Source organism: Cetorhinus maximus, chromosome 14 (genome assembly GCF_964194155.1).
Source record: "Cetorhinus maximus chromosome 14, sCetMax3.hap1.1, whole genome shotgun sequence".
Taxonomy (NCBI): Eukaryota; Metazoa; Chordata; class Chondrichthyes; order Lamniformes; family Cetorhinidae; genus Cetorhinus; species Cetorhinus maximus.
In genome coordinates, this window is record NC_135892.1 from 37,841,201 (window position 1) to 37,865,624 (window position 24,424).

The window sequence follows — 24,424 nt, forward strand, 5'->3', positions numbered from 1 at the left end:
ATCTGCTGTATGTCAGCAACAAATCAGCTTCTCTCATGTTCCTTCTGAGTTGTAACTTAAAATCTGATTATCTTAATCCTGAACATTTTTTAAAATTTAAAAAAATCATGCTTTACTTTCTGATAATTTTAAGTTGTGCATGATCAAGTATTAAGTATCAAGTGCCTGTCAAGTTTCAAGGAATGTTGAACATTCATCCTGGCAATAAGATATACAACTGATATACACAATCAATGAAATCAGACAGGGTCTGAGGTACCAGTCTTGCAGCTTTCCACCTGCATGTCTGATGAACAGAGATGCACATTCCAGATAATGGCGACAGTCAGGTCACCTGAGAGCAGATGAAATAAGTATACATGTGTGAAGCTCCAAAGTAATGAAGTCCTAGGAAAGAATTAGTTAAAGTGGGAGATGGGGATCTGAAGCTTGCTTTCAGAACAGGAACGAAGCAAGTAGAAGGAAATGTGTGAAGATGCACCTGGTATTCAGAAGGAGAAGAAAATTGACATAATGATGATTATTGATGCAATTAAAAGACAGAAAAAGATATAGTGGAGACTAGTGGAAGGTTCGAGGTGAGCCAAAGACTTTTTTAATTAGATCCAATCAAGGAGTGTGTCAAAGGTCACAAGCTGCTGAGGTGGAAAGTCTTATTTGATATGAAAAAAGTCGGTGGGTTCCAGATGGGGGAGCAGCTTCAGCAACGTGGATGATCTGATGTGTGTGTGGTGGTTTGAGTATTGGATCATTTAGAGTTTATTATTAGGAAGGAGAGTTTTAGAAATATCACTCACTGGCTTTCTGTCAGGGACAGGCTTTGGCCTTGTTTCAACTATGAGTAGTGTTTCTCCCCAAATGCAATTGAATTCTACCAAATGCTGAAGCACTTTCTAACACCAAAACCAATGAGACTGCAACATTTGTGCAGACACCAACAGTGCTTAACGCTGATGAAGCTATTCTGTGAGCAAAGAGGCTGCACCTGCACAAATATTACAGCATTGTGTACTGACAATGCAAAAAATGCTTCTGGATACTTGGCAGGGGGATGAGAACCAGGATAACATTAGAGAGGTATACAAGGTGCACAAAGAACTGGGAGAGGCAGATAGTGCTAGAGCAGGAAATAGTAAGGTATTAGGTAGGGTCAACATGAGTCGGAATGCAATAAGGTTTACTCTGCATGTATGTGAACTCACGAAGTGTGATAAATAAGGACAGTCAGCTGCAGGTACAAATAGCCACCTGGAAATATGATGTTGTGGCGATAACAGAGACCTGATGGATTGAATAACCGGCTGAAAGCAGAGAATAGGGATAAAGGGGACATTTTCAAGTTGGCAACTGTAACTAGTGTAACAGCACAAGGACAGTGCTGGGCCTCCGTTGTTTGCAATCTAAATTAATTAATTAGATAAGAAGACCAAGGGTGTTCTATCCATGTTTGCTGCCAGTACAAAGCTAGGTGGAAATATAAGCTGTGAAGAGGACACAAAGAGGCTGAAAGGGGATTTGACAGGCTAAGTGAGTGAGCAACATGGCCTCAGGAAAAGGGGTCAATCATTTAGGACTAAAATGAGGAGAAATTTCTTCACTCAGAGGGTGGTGAATCTTTAAAATTGTCTACCCCAGAGGGTTATGAACGCGCCATCGTTTAATGTATTTAAGGCTGAGTTTTAATTTGGTGTCTCATTGAAGCAAATAATATGGGGACTGGGCTGGAAAGTGGAGATGAAGCAGAAGATCAGAATAGTCATATTGAATAGAGGAGCAGCATAAGTGCAGGATACCATCAAGCTTGAAAAGTTAGAGAAGAAGACAGTAAGTTGAAAGGCTATGGCCACATGATCCCTTGCTTGAGGTTTTAAAAGTCTTTGGATTGTGGAACCCATTGAAGACTAAACGAGTTGAGGAGGTCCTGCTAAAATATAAGTTTACAATAGTAGAGATGTATGTTTTTCACCAGATTTATTATTGCACAAAGTATGTTCTACAAAGTCTAGGGCAAGTGGGAAGCAAACTGCTAAATTTTGCAACTTTTACATATGTGGCCCATGAAAAAAACACTTACCTGGTGATGGATCTTGATTTCGACACAGGATGTAGATCAGGGGTAGATGGGGTGGCTGGAGCAGTGGAAGTTTAAAGTCATGAGTGTAAGCTGTATCAATCAATAATTCAAAACTTCAACTACTGTTATAAAACCTCACTTACTCTTTTTATGTTTAGTTCTCTTGGTTAGGCAAAGACAGATAACAATTATATCTTAATTACTTAAATATAAAATTAACTGATTGAAATTAAGATCTACCACCAGAATTCCAAATTGACACTTATTTATATATAAACAAACTAGTTTTGACATGTATCAATTGGTCTGGGGATTGAATATAAGCAGCCATCAAGTCAATGAGTGCATTGTCATACAAACCTCAGTGTTACCTGATACTGATGGAAGCTTGTAATTTAGTATGTTTGTAGCAGTTTTTTTTAGGTGTTTTCAAAGTGGTAGCCCACAATAAACTTTTAATCTATTTTTTCTGGTTTTCTGAAGGCCCACTTGGATGGCAGTGAGCATTGCCCCAGATATGATTCTCACTCTCCTTGAAGGAATGACCACAATTATTCACTACTGTCTGTTAGATCCTTCCATACAATACCACCAGGTGAGTTACAAATTCAATTACTGGTGTTTTGTAAGCACCCATAAAGAGAAACGTTAGTTGCACAAAAAGAGAAAGAGAATGGGAAAGAAAATGGCAATGTTAGAATTGCAGGAAACTGAATGAGAATCCTCAACGTTTTTCTTTCTCTCAATCTTTACTTGCATCCATACAAAGTTTGAGTACCATAGCATTATTTTAGTATCTAACTAAAAATGCTAAAACTAAAATACTCTTTCTGCCACCCAATCTTGTGTAGGTGATCATTTACAAGGAATTCAGCGTAACGCATTTCTGTCCTGTTTGGGAGCACATTTTTTTCATCTTTGTATGTTCATTAGAGAAATATTCCATTGAAGAGGGAGTCTTAACTCGAGCAGTAGGGTTCTTTAACCTTGTTGTTCTTTTCCTTAATTGTATCAGAGTCAGGGCACGAAATTTGGAAAGCGACACCACAGAAGTCAGTCGTCGTCCTGGGGCGCTTCAACCACTTCTGGCACAGTCTATGCAACACACCATCTTGAGCCTCACAGCACAGAGGGCAGCCCTACCAATGGCCATAGAAGTCAATTTTTACACCTCTGGGTACTTCCAGGTGGGAGCGGGGAGTGCAGCAATATTTCACATATGTTTTCCGTTGCAGCATCTGGGAGGTCATCTACTCCAGAAGAGGGCAGTTCATCGTCTTTTCGCTAAGGAATGACAAGCAGGATAAAAAGGCTACAATAGTGAGATTTCTGATGGTGCAGAGCACCAGTGATTGAACGCACATGGCTCTGCAGGTTCCTTGAAAATGGGGAGAAATATAGGGCTTTCATTCTATAAATGAGCAGTTGGTGTCTGACTCTGGCAAGACTGTAACTGCATGTCTTTGCCCCTCCTAGAGAAACCAGATGCTGGCTGATCAGGGACAAGGATTACACACTCTCCATGTGGTTGATTTCCTCCCACCCCCACCTCTTTTCACCATCCCTCTACATAAGCACAAGCAGAGCAGGCTTACAACAAGAGCCATTGAGCCACTTGGAACATTGTCAAACAGGCAATCGACCTGCTAAAGCAATGGTTGTGCTATCTTAATCACTTAGGGAGCACTGGAAACTACACCAGAGTGGATCTCGAAGTTTGTCGTGTTCTGCTGCATCTACCACAACCTTGCCATTATGAGCAGCCTTTATCTCAAGAAATCTGAAAGCGAACATGGGAGGACGGAAGGAACAGTTATCCTGAGCCCCTTTTAAACAGAAAAGCTGTGAGAGAGAGGATTATCAGGTTTTGATTTCAGTGATATAACTTCCCCACACTAACATAGACCCACCATTGCCCACTGTTAATCCATCTGAACCACCCCACACAGCATCCCCTCGGCCACATTCCAATAATAAAAGCCAACAACAAAAAAGTTTCCATTGCATCTTTATCCAGCAATGCATCCACTTAAAAAGAAAGAAATGAACTACATACCCTTGAGCATTCCCTTCATGCTTGTCTTGTAGGTGCCTTTGCTTGTTTTAGTGCTCTTATGCAGTGCTGCCTCAGCTGCTACAGCATGACCACTAGTGCAATGCTACTGAATTTTTGCAGGATGCCCTTGCAGCTCATAGGCCTTGAGGGCACAGCTTCAGACTGCACCACCTTGGCATAGATGGCAGCTGTCTGGCTGGCTGAGAGGCAACAGCAATGACAGTGATGGGAGTGGGAGACAGTGGTGGGAGCAGAAATGCTGTCATCCTAAGAGACGACAGCAGATCTGTATACCATAGTGTCACTGCCACTCCCATGGTGCAGAACCTCAGAAATCCTAATGAGCTATAGAGGACAGTTTGCTGGACTGGTGTGAGAACTTGCATGCTCCTTTGAGTTGTGAGATCTGCAGCTATGATGGCAACAGTCTGAACTTACAAAGCAGCAAGCATATATCTCATGGCCTCTGACTGAACTTCCACTGCAGCATCTGGGAGATCATTGCCTGTGCTGTAATGGAAGCTGAGATGTTGGCCATCAGAAGCTCCATCACAATTGCCTCACTCTCTGGTGAGCTATTCTTTTCCACCTGATATAGTTGCAGCCCACACCTACGCAGTGACTCACCATATGCACATCTTGACTCTATACTAGCCTCTTAGAGGCACATGTTATGCTAGTATCTGAGCTGGTCCCTGCAAGTGTCAGATCTGTGACAGTGTTTCCAAGTGACTGGTATGGGATTGCTCTCCCTCTTCCTCGTGGGTGTGCTTCAGTGTCTGAAAGCATAAAGCAGAAGGGGAGGGTGGGTTGATGGAGGAGGAGAGCAGCTGTCACTTCATACCAGGTCTCAGTATGAGGGTCAGAAGGGAGTGGAGAAGGGGCATTAGGCAGATGCAAGATGCCATGGGCTCCATTGCAGCCGGTCCCATAATTCTCCTTCTCTAGGCTGAGTGGATGGAGTCGTGGTGACCCCTGCCAACTACCACAACCCCCGGCTCCAACCGTAGCCTCTCTTGGTTCTCCTCCTTGTCCTGCAAGGGACAGGGCAGAATGATAGTGATTGTGTGGCATTTGGCTTAGGTAATTAGGTAATAGCTGAATGTGAGATTAGCATCAGTGAAAAGCGTGTGTGGGTGTGGTGAAGTATGAAGAGTCCTGAGTGCTGCTGGGTGAGTGATGAGAGTGTGATGCATTGAGCATTGTGAAAGAATGTCATAGGAAGGTATGAGAAGTGATGTGAAGGTGCGTTAACTGACCCGACCAAATGTGTGAGATCCTTAAACTTTCTCTGGCACTACTTTCTAGGTCCTCGGAGTCAGACTTAAGGTATTTACGTCACTTGGTACCTACTCCCACTCCCTTTGAAGGGCCTGGCTCGAGGACCTCCTGAATCGCATGTAAACATTGCCTCTACCTTTGAGTTTACACCCGACACTAGTGTGACATCTGAGAATCTTGGAGCTCTAGCCTGGTGTTTCATCTTCCTTCACTTTGACTGCTTTGGTAGCAGCTTTGTGCATCCTTCTGTTAATCTATAGGTCTTGTGGCATGGTTGGTAGTGCTCCTGCCTCTGGGCTAGAAAGCTCTGGGTTCAAGTCCCACTCCAGGACTTGATGGCCACAGAAGGAGCATTCTTGAACTGATGCGAGCAGTTTGATAATTGGCTTGCTAATCCTTCCATCACTTCCCCACTATTCCTCAAAGGGAAAAAGAGTTTCCTTCAACCAGCTCTTTCACATAATCCTGGGTCATTTTTAGTGCTGCGGTGCCCTGAAAATCGATTTGAGATGACTGCAAAGATCATAATATAAAGAACACCAAAGGGGAAAAAAAGATAAGTGTATCATTTAACTAGGTTGTTTTCCTACTTTCCCTAACCACTGGAGAGTCTCGCTAGCATGAGGCACGTATCAAAACTTGACAATATGTTTTCCTGATTTTGTGAACACTCGAATTTTTCTATTGAATTTGGAATAATTACCCCAAAGTTTCAATTTGTGTGGTCCAGTTTGCTCGGAGTTCAATCCTGGTCACTGGCAGATGTTCCTACAGTAGTAATCCCCCTGAGCATTGAACTCATTTTGACTGGGCACCAGTCTAACCAGTTGCCCAATGTGTGTTGCTGCAAGGTTCCCAGGAGCTCTGCATGAAAAAACTGATCACTACCTGCTGGAAGTGCTAGCTGCTGGTGTGGACCTGTTAGAGAGAAAGGTCAGACACAAAACTGAGTGGCGTAATTCCACTTCTTGCTATGGAGACCTACTGAAGATTTCCATGTGCATGATATACTGTTGGTAGCTTCCTGTTTGGCCTGTGTGGTATTATGAAATTAGACTGGCATACATAGGTGTACTCCTGGGTGCGCCCAAAGATCTTGAATGGACACTATCATGACGGACGTCAGCTAGATGGATCAAGGCAGGATACCAGACATGGTCATTATATTTGCAAGCAGTGTCTTTGTTAATCACTCCTGAAACAACAAACTTTATGAAGCAAGATGGACTGTTTAAAGGGCCACTAAATAAGTTGTGGGTGAGGTGATTTTAACTTACTTTTGCTAAGACAAAGTATGTGGAAGCACTGTGGTGAGTTGTTGGAGCTATTTTGAGATATTTGCTGCACTCACCAAGGAGAAAAGATCAGTGCCTTAAACAGGTTGCAGTACCATTTGTTTAGTAACATGAGCAGAAGATGGAGAGGAGGAGGGAGGAGAATGAAGGCTCTCCATAAAAGGCTGTACCCACAAAGGGTATGCCAGGAGCACCACTCTTACTTAGCCATGAAGCAGGAACAGTGCCTGAGGAGGCTAGGCTTCACTACGAAGGTCTTCACAGAGTTGTACCAACTCCTTCACACTGGCTGGCACCTCAAAACAGAATGAAGACAGCCCTCCCACTGATCACGAAGGTCATGAATTGCCTCCAACATTCTATGCCAGGGGATCCCTCCAGGAAGTTGCAGGTTTCATAAGTAATATGTGGCCATTCATAGATACATTGGGGAGGTCACAGAAGATGGGACTTCATCCTCTTCTCCCCGAGGAGGGAAAAGCAGGATGAAAGGTTGTGTGGATTTGCCAGATTAGTGATGTTACAGGGCACCACTTACAGCATGCACATGGCTCTATAAGGGCCTCACATTAATGGGGAGTGATATAGGAATAGCAAGGTTTACCATTCCCTGAATGTGCATTTGCTGTGCAACCACGCCAAAAAGTTCAGCTTGGAGGATGCCATTCTGGCAACACTCAAAATGTGTTTATCCTGCACCAGTCTGCACTACCGACGGTTTCCTGTGCTCGGCTGTTTGGCAACTAGAGCTCCTCTCTCTACACATGGCTGGTGACCCCTTCTACCATCCCACCTCACAAAGTCAGAGGACCTTCAATGAGAGCCACAGAGAGACACACAACACTATGAACCAAGTCATCGGCCTCCTCAAGCAATGGTTTTGTTGCCTAGTTTGATCAGGGGGATCAGTGCTGTCCATGCCAGAGAAGATTCAAATGTTTGTGGTGGTGTGCTGCATCCTGCAAAACCTAACCATTCTGAGGGCCCAAACATTATCTCCTCTGATCCGCAGACCAACTCAGAAGGAGGAAGTGGAGGAGACGGGGTAGACCACATCCACCACATGCAACCTACGCAGCGAAAAGTATCACTTCAGGTAAAAGGAAATCCCTGACACCAGCATGGATTCAGGTTTTCCCAACCATACATCCATATTAACACCCTCCTCCTGCATCAAAAAGACCTTTGGCCAACATCAATCAGCAAAGACAAGTAGCAAAAACCTTTACTGAACAACTTTATCCAGCAACATATCAATTATATAAAAACATAGAACTAATCACACTTGTGCATCCTCTTAGTGCCTGTCTTGTGGGTGCCCTTGCCTGACCTAGTGTTCCTACGCTGCGCTACCCAAGCGGCTGCACCATGGCTGGTGTAAGCCTGTTGCCTTTCACTGGGGGAGTCTGCAGATGGCCTTGGAGGATGGCCTTGAACAGTTTGGAACTAGATTTCTCCATATCCCTTGCCAATGAGTGGAGGTTGTCTGGCAGGCCTGGCAGTGCACCAAGCATCTTGATGTGCATTGTCAACAGTGCTTTTCTGTAGATTGCCCAACAAGGTCCTCATCTCCATCCCCTGAAGCAGAAATCTACAAGTTTGCCCTCTGGAGAGTTTGAACATGAGCTGCCATCCCACTTGGCCTGCAGACTCACAACGCACTGATCCCGATTCCACACTCACCTTTAAAGTTTGTGCAATGCTGCTGGCTGCGAGTATAAGGTCATGTAACAGTCTCTCTTAACGGCTGTGGGCTGCTTTCCCTCTTGCTCTTACACATGGATATTTGGAGGCTGACCAGGCGTCAGCTTGTGATTCTCTGAAAGGCCAAAGCATACGTGAAGACTTGGAATGAGAGTTCTCATGCACAGTAAACGTGAGATAGAGAATATGATGAAACAAAATAAGTGTGTGTCTGATGCATGTCAGATAACTTCTTCAAGCAAGAATCAGGTCAAATACAATAAGTTGAGAGGGGAAGTGAAAAGGAGAATAAGACTGGCAGGGAATGTGAGAATAGGATGGCAGTTAACGTAAAAGGGGACCCTAAATTCTTTTGCTAGCATGTAAGTAGTAGTAAGAGGTAGAGTGGGTCCATTGGGGACAAAGAGAGTGAAATGTGCTTAGAAGTGCATGGCACAGCTAGAATGTTCAGTAAGCACTTTGTATCAGTGTTTACTGAGAGGAAGCTGACAAAATATCGGTAGAAACGCAGGTAACGGGGTGGTTGAAGGATGGGAACCTAGTTTACAGAGCAGTTGTCATCACCATACTCCTGTACTGCGGTGAGACCTGGATTATCAGCAAAAAGTGAGCGTGCTAGAGAAATTCCATCAGCAATATCTCTGCTGCAACCTCTGGATGCAGTGGGAGGACTGTCAAACAAATGCTAGTGTACTTGAAGCCAGTTCTACAAGCATTCAAGCAAAAGTTCTAAAATCAACTTTGGTGGACTGGACGCTGTGTCCGGATCGTCTCCTCTGCCAGTCCATGTTTTCTCAGCTGTCAAATGGCCAACATTCCAGGGAGGACAAAGAAAATGCTTCAAAGACCCTGAAGCTATCCTTGAAGCGCAGCAGCATTAACTGGGAGGAGCTTGCTACCTGTCGTTCGGAATGGCAACAGCTTTTCCATCAAGCTGCATCATGTTTTGAGTCACAACATCTTAATGATGAGGCAGAGTGGTGGCAGAGAAGGAAAGAAAAGGAAGAAGACCCTGTACTCTGGATCCCATTACCTCGTGGGACGATATGCAGATGGAGAATCGACCTGTCCAGTCACATGAAGACACATGGCAGAAGCTCATGACCCAGAGTAGATGTCATCCTTGTTTCAAGGGAAGCAGCTGCCTAGGGTGAAAATTGAAAGGTAGGAGGCACTGAAAAATCTGGCTATGGTTAAAGTGGATAAATCACCTGGTCCAGATGACTTGCATCCCAGGTTGCTAAATGAAGAGGGAGTTGAGATAGTGGAAAGGCTTGCTATAATCTTTCTAGATACGGGGCAAGTGCCCGAGGATTGGAGAATGGAAAACGTGACACCCTTATTCAAGAAAGGGTGACCTAATTACCACAGAGCAGTTAGTTTAACATAAGTGGTGGGTAAGACTTTAAAAACAATAATCAGGTAAAAAATCAACAGGTAGTTGGAGAGGTTTGAGTTAATTAGAGAGAGCCAATGTGGATTTGCTTGACTAATCAAATTGAATTTTTTGTAACAGAGTAACAGAGAAAATTGAAGGAAATTTAATGGATGTTGTCTATATGAATTTTAAGAAAGCGTTTGATAAAGCACCACATAAAAGGCTGGTTAACAGAATTATGGCTCATGGAGTAGGTGAGTCAGTGTCAGCTTGGATTAAAAAATTGGCTTTAAGACAGAAAACAAGAAGAGTGAGATTTCAAAATTTGCCAATGATACCAAACTTGGAGGAGTGGCAAACAGTGAGGCTGATACCAATGGACGGTAATAGGATATAGATAGGCTAGCAGTATGGGTAGATAACTGGCAGATGAAATGTAATACAGAGAAGCATGAAGTGATGCATTTTGATAGAAAGGATAGGAAGTGACATAGTGGCACAGTTCTAAAGAGTATGCAGGGAGAGAGGACATGGGGTGCATGTGCGTTGGTCTTTGAAGGTGTCAGGAGACAGAGTGGTTAACAAAGCATATGAGATCTTAAGGTTCATAAGTAGAGATGTTGAGTACAAAAGTAGGGGATTTACGCTGAATCTTTATAAAGCTCTGGTCAGGCCACAACTGGAGTCCTGCGTCCAGTTCCTGTCACCACATTTTAGGTAGGATGTGAAGGTCCTTGAGAGGGTGCAGAGAAGATTTGCCAGAATGGTTCCAGAGATGGGGGATTATAGCTACGAGATCAGGTTGGAGAATCTTGGAGCAAAGGAGATTGAGGAGAGATTTGATGAATTGTTAGAAGTGTACAAGATTATGATGGATTTGGATAAGGTTGACAAAGAAAATCTTCCCACTGGCTGATGGTACAAGGGCTAGGGGTCACGGATTTAAGATTTTGGGCAAGAGGTGCAGGGGGAACTATTTTTTTTACACAGCAAGTGGTAATGACTTAGAATTCGCTGCCTTGAGGATGATGGAAGGAGAGATAATCAATGATTTCAAAAGGAAATTGGATGGATACTTGCAGAAATAAACGTGCAGGACTACAGGGATAGCAGGGAAACAGTATAAACTCAGCTGGTCTGGCAGCATCTGCGGATAGGAGCACAGTTAACGTTTCGAGTCCGAATGACTGTTGAAGGGTCATTCGGACTCGAAACGTTAACTGTGCTCCTATCCGCAGATGCTGCCAGACCTGCTGAGTTTTTCCAGGTATTTTTGGTTTTTAATTTTTGTTTTTGTTTTGGATTTCCAGCATCCGCAGTTTTTTGCTTTTATAAACGGTATAAACTGGCCTGCTCTGTGGTGAGCCAGCATAGACTTACTGGACCAAATGGCCTCCCCCTGTGCCATTAATGATTATTTTAAAATTAATTTTGCGGGATGTGGACTTCGCTGGCTAGGTCAGCATTTATTGCCCATCCTTAATTGCCCTTGAGAAGGTGGTGGGTGAGCCGCCTTCTTGAACCACTGCAGTCCCTGTGGTGTAGGTACATTGATCATCTCTCCTTCCAGGATCCTCATGGGCGGCAAGTTCAAGGCCATTACCACTTCCTGTGTAAAAACAAAGTTCTTCCTCACTTGCCTCCTGCACCTCTTGGCCCAAAATCTTAAATCTGTGCCCCCTAGCCTTTGTACTTTCAGCCAGTGGGAAGTTTTTCTTTGTCTTCCTTATCCAAATCGGCCATAATCTTGACTATTACTCTAAAATCTATCACTTCACACTTCTCTCCATCAAATTTCATCTTTCACAAGTCCACCCGTTCCACCAGCCTATGCATGTTTTATGAATTGAATTTGCCATTTATCCTTCCACACAAGTCTGTTTATATTTTCCTCTACATTGGCGCAGTCCTCTGCAGGTTCACTTCCCCAATTTAGTATCATGCAATTGTTTCCCCACAGACACTTGGTCCACTTGGCCCACCTCATCCCCCAGCAATGTCCCTTTCTGATTTGACTGTGAACATACTGGTCACAGAAGTTCTCCGGAACACATTTCGGAAATTTTGGTGGGAAGAACAACGAGCACAATATAAAATAAATGGTACATTCTAAAGGGGATGCAGGAACAGAGACACCCAGGGTATATGTGCACAAATTGCCGAAGATTGTAATGCATTTGAAAAAGTGGTTAATAAGGCATGTTGGATTGTGAGCTTTCTAAATGGAGCTATAGAGTACAAAAGCAAGATAAGTTATGATGAACAGAATGAATAGGAAAGTAGAATATTATTTAAAAGGAGGGGGACTGCAGACTGCTGTGGTACATAGGGATCTAGGTGCCCTCGTACATGAATCACAAGATGTTATCATACAGGTACAACAAGTTACTAGGAAGGCAAATGGAATGTTGGCCTTTATTGCAAGGAGTGGAGTATAAATGTCGGGAAATCTTGTTACAACTGTACAGGGTATTCGTGAGACCACATCTGGAGTATTGCATACAGTTTTGATCTCCTTATTTAACAAAGCATATATTTGCATTGGGAGCAGTTCAGAGAAGGTTCATTTGGTTGATTTCTGGGCTGAAGGGGTTATTTTTAGGATAGGTTGAGCAGGCTGGGCCTATATTTATTGGACTTTAGGCAAATGGGAGATGATCTTATTGAAACACATAAGATTCTGAGGTTGGATTGACAGGGTAGATGCTGAGAGGATGTTTCTGCTTGTGAGGGAATCTAGAATTCGGAGCCACAGGGCGGATTCGTCCCAGATTTGCACTAAGTGTGGGTACTGGGAAGGAGAAAGGATGGAACATGCTGGCTGCTGTGGCGCCTTTTCACACCATATTGTCCAAATCCCAGCGTGTCCCGCCTCACTAATAATTAATTCCCAGGAAACATGCCAGTCGCTGGTGGGATAGCCTCTGATTCACCTGCCCTGCCATCATCTCAGGCCTTCAGTTAACTGGGTGACATATTTAAAGGTCGCTCCTGCACAGAGCTCGCTCTCTTCAAGGGATAGGAAACTGCTGGGAACTGATGGCTGCCAAAGGGAGGAAACATGCTGCCCCCAATGTTAGCCATGCCTCCCTTGACCACCGACTGCATGCAGTGGAGGCCTGCTGCAATGTCCTCTAGCCCCGCTCAGCAAGCAAAGTCACCAATCCAGCATGGGAGGTGGTGGTCGGCACCAATGCCCTGCAAAAGAGGACAGCCACTCGGTGCCGAAAGAGGATGAATGATCTCCGTTCCGCCAGGGTAAATCATTGTTCTCATCACTCTCAACTCATTTACTCATAAACCCATCACACATCCACAGGGATCTCATTCACTGCCAGTTGAAGGGACATCACCATTCACTCTTCTCGCACACACCTCCATTTGCCCTGCAGATCGTGTCCTCATTCCGTTCATGGCACCGCTCACCACCCACACACAGGCCAGGCATCATTGTTATCTGAAATAAAAACAGAAAATGTTCTGAAGAAGGGTCGAAACATTAACTCTGTTTCTCTCTCCACAGATGCTGTCAGACCTGCTGAGTTTTTCCAACATTTTCTGTTTTTATTTCAGATTTCCAGCATCCGCAGTATTTTGCTTTTATCCTTGTTGTCTGGCTAGGCAGGCGTCCTGCTTAGACACACTCTACTGTATTCATGCCAGACAAGCTGGCACACAACAAAAGCGAGAGGTCACAGACTGGTGGAGGAATGCCTCAAATCAGGGTCCTCACAGACTTTGAAAACAGAGCCATCAAGCCGGCCAGCAACAATCTGGACCTTTCCTGTGCTGACAGTGAGGTCAGCAGTGCTCAACCAAGTGATGATCCAGTAGTGCAACATCCATCAGACAACCTGATGTGAGTCAGTTCGCCTGTTCCGTAGTCCCCTGCCATGCACTAATTATGCGTTCTTGCTTTCGCAGGCACATCTGGGAAGCAGCAGAGGGGGTCCACGACCCAGGTCCTCGAGTCAAGCCCCGAAGAAACCTCAGAAGACGAATCTGATGACACCCTCATTGAAGACCAGCCACAGCGCTCACCCACACCCTCCATCAGTGCAGGGACACACACCTCGGTGGGACCTAGCTCTAGAGTAGCCTCAGGGTGTTAAAGGTGCTGAGAGCACACAGAAAATGATGGTATCCGTGCTGCCAGCCCAGGACATTCTGGCAGCAATGAAAACCCCATCGAGTTACAGGCATGACTGATGTGTCCAGTGACTGTGCAGGTGCACCATCAGTGTGCTGGGAAGGTTGCACGATGCACAGGTAAGAGGCCCTGCACTGAGACACCTGCCTTTATCTTGTGCAGGAACCAATGATTCACATCTGTGTGACACAACTACTGTTCATTAGAACAAGGAGCCATCAGCAGAGAGATATTCTTGGGAGTTCATTTACAATAGTGAATATTATCACTGTCATCCTCGCCTTTGAGGATCCCCTCACCCTCATCCCCTTCGGCATCCTCCTCATCGGAGGAGGCGTGCAGCTCCTCCATCTCCTCCTCAGCCAGCTCATCACCTCGTTGCAGCGCCAGGTTGTGAAGGGCGCACCAGGCGACAACAATACATGACACCCTCTGTGGACTGTATTGCAGGGCTCCACCAGACCGGTCCAGGCACCAGAGCCTCATTTTCAACATTCAGATGCTTTCCGCCACCAAGGTGCGAGCTGCAGCATAAGCCTTATTGTACCTTCGAGCTGCCGCAGTCTGAGGCCGCCGCATGTGTATCATTCGCCACATCCTCTGCAGGTAGCCCTTGTCCCCAAGGAGCCAATCCTGCAGCCACTTCAGACCCTGGAAGATGTCAGGGATCCAGGGACCTGGGACCTACTAAGAATGTAGGAGTCGTGGACTCTTCCTGGGAACTGTGCACAGACCTGTAGAATGCATTTGTGTTGGCACTCCAGTTGAACATTCAGTGAGTGGAAACCCTTGTGGTTGTTGTAGTTGACCGCCTGTTGCCACGGAGATCTGAGTGCCACGTGAGTACAGTCGATGGCACCCAGCACCTGTGGAAAACCTGAGATCTGGGTAAATCCCAGCGCGCTTGCTTCCAGCTTTCCTGATGCTGGGCAAAATGTAGCTGCGCCTGAACTGTCTCAGCTGCAGAAGAATGGTCATTTTATGCAAAGTTTCCCTAATGCATGGTTGCTTCCCACCCCATTCCCCTTAGCATGTGCACTACCATCAGTCCGTGTTGCCTTGCCCTTCCCCCAACATGCCCCAACCGTAGTGCAGCCCCTGCCCTGGAACTGCATTCTCAACCAACCGGGCAAAAGCAACTTACCTGTGCCCTTGCCTGAATGTGCGTCGCCTCTTCCTTGAAGTTGAACAGACGACCCCCACGAACGCTGCACAATGTTAGTTTGCACTCACCTCAGAGTTCCCCTTGAAGTTCAGCTTGCCAGATGCACGCCTTTTAAATGTTGTGAAACACATCGGTGTGCCTGGATGATACAACGTGTGGGAATGATTCCGGTAAGCAGGGCTTATAGTCACATGCAAATTTTTAAAATGACATTCCTGTCACACAGCGGCGGGAAACATGGCTCGCCATTGACAGGCGGAGCGGACGATCACAAACTGGTTTCACGACAGCATGAAACCGATTTTTGGTCTCCTCGCTATATTGTTTACTCACGCCCACCATGATGTCCAACGCCAGTGGGGACGGAAAATTCCGGCCACAGTTTCAAAATAAAGGGTCTCCCATTTAAGATGGAGATGAGGAGGATTTTCTTCTCTGAGGGTGGTTTACTTTTGGAATTGACTACGCCAGTGAGCAGTGGAGCCTGGGTCATTACATATATTCAAGGCTGAGTTAGGCAGATTTTTGATTGATAAGGAAGTCAAGCGTTATTGTGAGGGGAGGGGTGTCAGACAGGGTAATAGAGTTCAGGCCAGAATCAGATGATCTTATTGAATTGGGGAGCAGGCTCAAGGGGCCAAATGGCCTACTCCTGCTCCTATTTCTTATGTTCTTTTCATTAGAACCTTCATTTATACAGTGCATTTCACAACTTCAGGATATTACAAAGCTTTTCACAGCCACTTTTTGAACTTTAGTTACTGTTATAATTTAGGTAAACATGGGTTGAATAATGGGCAAAACTCCCCTGCTTCACTTCATTTATGTCCACTTGAAAGGGCAGATGGGGTACGGGTTTAACATTTCATTCGAAAGACAGCACCTCCAGCAGTACAGTGCTCCCTCAGTACTGCACTCAAACGTTAGCCTAAATTTAGGGCTGAACTTTCCGTGCCCGCTGGCATCAGGTGTGTTCAACGGCGTGAGTGGACAACATGGCAAGATTGCCAAAAATCAGTTTTGCGACATTGTAAAACCAGTTTGCAATCGCCCACCAATAGCGCATCACATTTTCCACTGCAGGACATTGGGAACCTCATTGTAATACATCCGCATATCATTATAAGCCCGGCCTGCTGGAATCATCCCCCCATGTTTGATCATCCAAGTAATGGAGCACCCACGCTGATGTGTTTCACAACAGCATACATAAGGTAGGCTGCACATGGAGGTGAGTGCACAGTAAGGTTGTGCAGCGCTTGCCAGGGTCGCCTGTTGGACCTCAAGGTGGAACGACTTGGGGGAGACGAGGGCTGCACTGCGGTCAAGGCAACTTGGGTAGAGGGGAGGGGGTGCAAGGGTGCACTGTAGATGAGGCAACTCGGCGGGGTGGGGGGGTGGCAAGGGCTGCACTGCAGTCAAGGCGGCTTGGAGGGGGCAAAAGCTGCACTGTCGCTGAGGTGACTTGAGGGGGGGTGCAAGGGCTGCACCGCAGTTGATGGTAGAGTACAAGCACGTGCAGGGTCGGTGGGAGGGAAACCTTGTGTAAAATGACCATCAGGATGTTGAAAATGAGGTTCCAGTGCCTGCACTAGTCAGGTGGAGCCCTGTAATACAGTCCACAGAGGGCGTGACGTATTGTCGTCGCCTGCTGCGCCCTTTACAACCTGGTGCTGCAATGGGGAGAGTTGCTGGCTGAGGAGGATGTGGAGGAGCTGCATCCTTCCCCTGATGAGGAGGATGTCAAGGGAGTTGAGGGTGAGGAGGTCTTCGAAGGCGACGATGAAGGCGGTGAGGCCATTGCACTGACCAGGCAAGGCAGGCATGCTCAAGAGGACATCATAGCTGCTAGATTTGCAGAGGATGATGATGACATGCAGAGACTCCATAGATCCTCACATTGCATCTGCGCATGTTTGACTCCAGTCTGGTTGACGACACCGCACATACCCACTGTGATAAGGCTCCTGTCATGGAAGAAGCCCTTTTGGTCCTTCGATTCCAGGAGGATGATGGTGACATGCAGTGAGGACACACCATAGATCTTCTGTGAATGTCTGACTCCTGCCTGGCCGAGGGCAACTCGCTTGCACTTTGTGACCTAGAGTCTTAATCATGTAGACACAGCCGTGAAACACCTGGCCGTTTGTCAGCATTCAACATCTGACCCCTCCAGGAGCAGATGCTGATGAAATGCGGGTCAGCCCCTCCTTAAAGGCACTGGGAGCACGCAGAGAGAATGACAGAGCTCTGTGACGTCTGCCCACTACATTCTGGCAGCAATGACAAACACCATCGAGGTGCAGGCATCAGTAATGTGTCCAGGGGGTGTGAGGCCAGACCATCACTTTGGTCTGAAGGCTGTATAAAGCACTGGGAAGAGACCCTGGACTGAGACACCTGCCTTTATCTTGTGCAGAAGCCAAGGTTTCATATCTGAATGACATGAACACTGCTCAACAGAACAAGGAGCCATAGGCGGGGAGACATTTTTGGGAGTTTGTTTACAAAAATGAACCTTATGTACAAGTGATTAACACCCGTCCCCCAGGCTGTGCATATACATCTTCTTAACTTTCCTAACCCTGTCTCGGTGCTCCCCCAGCATCCACAGCAGAGGTGGAGGCAACCTGCTGACTGCTACTGTGATGACCTTGGCAATTATCCTCTGGAAGGCCCAGCCTGTTTTCCTGCTGTGTGTCAGTGGCACCTTCCTTGGCCTGTGGAGCTGGAGTGCTGGGGTCACAGGAAGAGGGGATTTGGATTGGGCCAGGAACTAGCGGAGTCACCTGGGTGGATGGCCCAGGGGTGTTGAGCTGCTGGTCCTCCTTCCTATGGGTGCCCAACGGCCCCTGGCTGACTCCTTAAGGAGAAGAGGAAGCTGGAGCGAGATCAAGCTGCCCCCGCCCCGCCTCTCGCGTATTAAGTGTTGGAGGCCAACTGTGGCGTCAGTGATGGAGTTCAGCCACGCAACAGTGCATGACCTATGTCCTGGACCAAGGTCACCATGGCGGCCACCATCCAACCACCCTTGACCTCAGTGCATTGGCATGCCCGCGTTATCACCTCAGACTTAAGGAAGACATACCACTCCAACGTGCCTTCTAATCTGAGCAGTGCAGCCGACATCCATTCCTGATGTTCCCAAGCTTGCCTTTGCAGTTCCAGCAACTGTGACATGGCTGAGTCCAGAGGCTCATCATCTGACTCGGACTCAGCAGATTTCTGGTCTCCAGCAGTCCTCCAAGTGCCGGACACCTTGGAAGCCCCTGCTGTCGCCTACTGTGGATGAGACAGTGCAATGTGCTCACCAGATTGTGATAGCAAGGCTAAAGCTAGGTCCCACCGAGTCTCTGTGTGTCTCTGCGCTGGTGGAGGGTGTGGGTGAGTGGTGTGACAGGTCTTCAATAAAGGTGCCTTCAGATTCCTCTTCAGAGGATTCTTCGGGGCTTGATTGGAGGCCCAGGGTCGTGGACTCCATCAGCTGTCTCCCAGATGTGCCTGCAAAAGCAAGGAGAGTTTCTTCATGCATGGCAGGGGACTCACAGCATGGTTGCCTGTTGGATGTTGCACTGCTGGATCCTCACTTGGTAGATTACCCCTGACCTCACTGTCAGCACAGGAACGATCCAAACTTTTGCCGGTCAACTGGATGACTCTATTCTCAAAGTCCCAGAGGACCTTAATTTCAGGCATTCCTCCACCAGTCTGCGGCCTCTCTCTCTTGTGTGCCAACTTGTCTTGCATGAATACAGATGGGGAGAGTGTAAGCGGGACATCTGCCAGACCAGATGCTAAGAATGCCTGGCATGTGTGGGTGGTGTGTGGTCCCAGGGACGGACGAGGACAATGATCGTGTGTGTGTGTGAGAGTGAATGGTGATGTCCCTTGAACTGGCAGTGAGTGTGATCCCTGTGGATATGTGATGGGTTTCTGAGTGTGTGAGTTGGAAGTGATGAGAAGAGTGACTTACCCTTGCAGAATGGAGGAGATAATTTATCGTCTTGCGGCTCTGGGTGGCTGTCCTCTTTTGCAGGGCGTTGGCACTGATCACCACTGCCACCGCCTCCCAAGCCGGGTTGGTGATGTTGCTGGCCCTCCCATGACCAGAGTGGGGATCAAGGACATCTCTGCAGCCGCCATGGTGTCCAAAAGGCACTTGTGGGACGCATCACTAAACCATGGGGCTGCAGGCTTCTTTCCTTTCAGGGCCATGTTTTCTGTGCAGCAGTCCTGGGCTAGAAGCACTGAGAGGTGTGCAGGTGGCTGCACTTTAAATATGGCGCCCAGCATCAGAAAGTGGCGAGGTGAGATCCCGCCCACCATCGAAATGGTGTGTTTCCTCAGGAATGCATGAATAATGAGGCGGGATTGGGACGATACGGCGCGAAAACCCGTCATTGCAGCCGCCGAGAAAAACTTTCCTTTTCCTGCCCGCTACCGTACTTAAGTGCAAATCTGGGACGATTCCCTATACATTCCCTATACAAACACCCATAGTGTTTTATCTCTGGAATGGGTTGATCCCATGACATTCTGACTTGGACAAGAGTGTTATCGCTGTCAGGATGGAAATTGAATGAATACAAATAAACAAAAATTAAATGTTTCATCAACTTGTTTTGTTTGACCAGTGAATTTAAGACTCATTTTATGGTAAATAAAATGTTAATATAAAGTAGTCATCCTTAATTCAGTAATTCATTGATCATCTTGACGATATAGATGCACGATTTGTAAATAACTTCAGTCTTTTTAAAAAAAAAAATATTAATCAAACTGATAAGCCTCCTACAATAAATTATCGCATTTTTAAAAATTATGCAATAAACTAATTGATCTGCAATGACATTGCACATAAGTATGATTTTCACGCGACTTGGGCTGAGAGGCTGCTTCTTTGAGCCAAGGCCTGTAGACTTAACTCAGTTTCCATTTCAAAGCTATGCATTCTGACTTAATTTTTAGAATTCCAATATAAATTTCTATGTCCAAATTTATAGTAGAAATTGCCCATGTAAACTTGCCCTACTGTAATTACACCCCTGCCACCATTGATAGTTCTGTGCACTACCACCAGGGAGGAAAGGCTGTCACAGCATGATGGGTTTGTGCAGACATTTGCCATTATAAATATGATCATAAGAATTAATAAGAATCATAATATAATGGCATGTCTGCATGAACATTTATAATTTATTTAATTGATAATTGTCAGTCTTCCCTATTTCAGCTGATGGTTTCTGTGGACCAGAAATATTTGTCTGAAGCAAGAAATGGAATTCTTTTTATCTTGTGTACCATCATGTCTTCTGTGAGTCTGCTGTGGGGAATCTTGCAAGTTGCAGACTCAACCGAGAGAACCGTAGCTGCCTCTGCTGTTACTATCAACCTGGGTTCCTCAAAGGTAAGTGAACTGCTGAGTCTTCAATGTATAGCCGTTATGAAAAGAGGCAGCCAAAACAGAAGCAAGCCAGTTTTTGTTTCTGCAGCATGTATTGCTATAGTTAAATGACCCTATGAACCGGTGATTATAGAAAAGTCTGAAGTTTAACTTCATATTTAACAAAATTTATAAATTCTGTTCACTTACCTAGAGCCCTCTTTAGTAAACTGTGTTTTGCCAGTGCTTATTGTGTGTGGAGAAATGAGCATATTAAATGTTTCATGTTTCTTCTCATATATCATGGCATAATAAAATCATTAAATTTCAATCATTGATACCCAAGCTTTTTTGAACAATTGATGTTGAGTTTTACAAAAATAAAATCAGTTTAAAATTACTGGAAAATACTAAGGTATCTCCAGTTTAAGATCTTATGAGATGACAAAGTTTGAACATAGAACTTCATTAATGTCTTTAAAAGTGTTTAAACATCTCATCATAAAAGCAGTATTGTGTAAATCAACTTATAAATAAAGTATCTTGATTATAAAAATTTGATTACAGGAATGCCATAACACTACAATTGACACTATTTCTCCCTTGACATGTTAGTGCTGCAACCCTATATTGAAGCCCATTTTGGCAGTCATGCCTGACTTTTTAGTCTTTGTATGAAATCAAAGTTCAAGAAACATCTCATTGGTGAGGGATTTTAAAGATATTTACATGGATGCAATTAAATAACAGTACAAGCACCGATCTCATGGGTGGTGAACAAAATTACCATTGGAATGTGTCAGTCATACAAATGTCATTCTATATTGCTACTTAAGAAGAATGTAATGAATACAGCCCAGATCTTCTGGTTAGCGGCGATGCTGGTGACATTGCTGCTGATTGCAAAGATAATTGCAACCCTACCTTTTTCTATCCTTGCAGTCGGGTCTTCCTGTCCCGGCTGCATCAGTGACGCTTCAGCATGGCCATCTACATGGGAAGCAGTGGTGAAGAGGAGAAACCATGCCCCCTTTTTAAGACATCAGCAGCTGTGTTCAGCTAAGTTTTATAAAGACGTTAAGGGTTTCAGTGGAGTTAGTGAGTGGGTGTTTGGGGGCATGAGAGCGGGAGAACGGGTAGTGATTGGGGTGGGAAGGTAGTCAGATTGGGCATTTGGGCAAGGGGCATGAGTAGTCGGGTTGTGGGAGTGGGTTGTAGGCGTTGGGGATAGATGAGGAGATGGTAGGTTGGGTTCCGCTGTTAATCACTGACCTAGACCAGAAATTAAGCAGCGGGACAATACAAGGGTAAGTATCTGGGTAAGTATCACACATCTAGCCCAAGTCTCTGACCCTGAGTTTAAAATTCCTGGACAATTACCACATGAGTCCCAAAGCGCAACAGTAACAAACGCCTCAACATTCGCCAATGTCGACATTATAAGATCCAGGCTAACGTTCCCTTGTTTGGGAATGATCAGATTCAAGTGACATAATAGGAATAATGAAGTGTCCATTTTGGAAATAAAGTAATTGGTCAGGGTTTTGCAGACAGTGGTGAACAAATGGCACTAGTCATTCATTACTATTACACTTGCCCACAGATTTTCTATGGGCTTTTGCACTAGAATTTGCAGTGATTAAAAATTCAGAAAAGCGTGGCTTCCTCGACATGAAATCTGGGACCTGTGTGAACAGGGATTGTTCATCTCTTTACCAGTTGGATTGAAGGATCCTTACTGAGACAGGTAGAGTCTAAACCAGGAAATGCAAGTTAATTCAATCATGTACCAAAATGAAAATAAAGGAAAGAAATTAAGAACTACGGGACAAAAAGATAAAGCGAGATAAAAATTAATCTTTAAAAAATCTCCAATAATGAGTAAAGGAATGAGACTCCACTCTTAAGTTAGTTTTCAGTGCCAGAGAAGTTTTTCATCAATAATTAAAACTTAACCACACTGTTAAAAATTCACTTTAAGTAGATTGAACAAGCCCTAATTTTGTCTGATACGTTTAATGGCTATCTTGTGGGTAAGTACCTCAACTTTACATTTTTGGGCATGTTTCAATGTCAAGTCTCTCAGCAAGGTGCTCGCAAAGAGCAAATTCTGGAGAAGCAAGGCAGCAACTTCGATTTTTAAGCTTTTTAAAATTCTCTCATGGGATATTAGCGTCACTAACAGTGCTAGCATTTGTTGCCCGCCCTTAACTACATATGTGCAGTTGCTGGAAGTTGCTGCTGATTTACTGTTTAATATAGTGAGCTTCACCATTGTTATTACTGCAAAATCCAGGCCATGATTGCAGTTCGCAGCACTAACTTTTAACTATGCTTAACTGACCTGCACTTTAGCACCTTGTGTGCTTTCCAAATGTTTAACCTTGTGACATTTATAAAGTTGAGATAAATGGCTATAGGTGATAATGAAATGAATATCTGATAAGCTTTGCTCCTTTTCACAATACAATATCAATTCAGAGATGCAGGGTCATTCAGTTGTTTCAGATATTGTATTGTCATTTTTTTCCTTGTATTAAAGTCTGTGTTCCTTGTTCCTCCCTGATCAGAGTCTTCGACAACAGATTTTAGAGCTCTTGGGCCCCATCTCTATGAACCATGGTGTACACTTCATGGCTGCTATTGCTTTTGTCTGGAATGAGAGGAGAGAGAACACGAGCGCCACCAGAAACAAAGTAAGATTCAGCTTCTTTGCAGAGTAATGTTTGCAGTGGAATGCAATTTTGCTCTAGTACACTCTCAAAACTATTTAATGCCATTCCCACCAAGATGGACTTCAAGTCTTTCTCAAAGGCAAACTCTGTGTTGGCTGCTTGGCTTTTGCTGTGGAGGTTAAAATTGGCTATTTGTTAGGATTCTATTGTGTCATGGCTTTATGAGGAAGCTCTGACATAACATAAGTACAAAGGGATAGGAGTGTGGGGGCAATGTCACCAAAACCCTGCTTTACAAGAGTTTTCCTGTAAGTTATTTTTTAAAGCCTGTTTAATGTGAGTAACAGCTTTATTGTTCATTAGATGATCTTCAATCAGATATTCGCCATGACTGTACTGTCATTGGCTAAACTATTTGGCGTCTTCTATTGTTACAAACAAAATTCTTAAACATAAGAGTTGAACATAACATAAGAAATAGGAGTAGGAGTAGGCCATTTAGTCCATCAAACCTGCTCTGCCACTCAATAAGATCATGACTGATCTGATTGTGGCTTTAATGGCACTTCCTTGCCTGTACCCTATAACCCTCGATTCCCTTATTAATCAAAATTCTGTCTAACTCAGCTTTGAATATATTGAATGACCCAGCCTCCACTGCTCTCTGTGGAAGAGAATTCCAAAGACTAACAACCCTTTGAAAAGAGAAATCCCTCTTCACCTTTGTCTTAAATGGGAGACCCGTTATCTTTAATCATAACACAACCCCTTCATCCCAGGAGTTAGCCTAGTGAACCTTCTCTGCTTCCAATGCAAGTACATCCTTCCGTAAGTAAGGAGACCAATGTACACAGTACTGCAGGTGCGGTCTCACCAATATCCTGTACAGTTGTACCAAGACTTCCGTACTTTTATACTCCATCCCCCTTGCAATGAAGACCAGCATTCCATTTGTCTTCCTAATAACTTGCTGTACCTGCATGCTAACTTTTTGTGATTCATGTGCAAGGGCACCCAAATCCTTTACTACAGCATTCTGCATCTCTCCACTTAAATATTTTGCTTTCCTATTCTTCCTGCCAAGTCGACAGCCTCACATTTTCCACATCACTTAATCTACCTGTATCCCTTTGTAGATCCTGTATCCTTCTCACAACTAGCTTTCTTATGTATCTTTGTATCATCTGCAAATTTGGCGACAATGCAGTTTGTCACTTCATCCAAGTCATTAATATGGATTATAAATAGTTGAAGCCCCAGCAC

General features: G+C 44.9%; 1 protein-coding gene across 4 annotated transcripts in view; it reads left to right on the forward strand.

The window, feature by feature from the left end:
- Positions 1-24,424, forward strand: part of dop1a (DOP1 leucine zipper like protein A) — a 366,113-nt gene that overhangs the window by 242,618 nt on the left and 99,071 nt on the right. For all 4 annotated transcript variants that reach the window (XM_078556811.1, XM_078556812.1, XM_078556813.1 and 1 more), the window contains 3 exons: positions 2,558-2,669; positions 20,337-20,510; positions 23,057-23,182. In XM_078556811.1, coding sequence (XP_078412937.1) covers positions 2,558-2,669; positions 20,337-20,510; positions 23,057-23,182 — 412 coding nt within the window. The remainder of the gene's footprint in view (positions 1-2,557; positions 2,670-20,336; positions 20,511-23,056; positions 23,183-24,424) is intronic.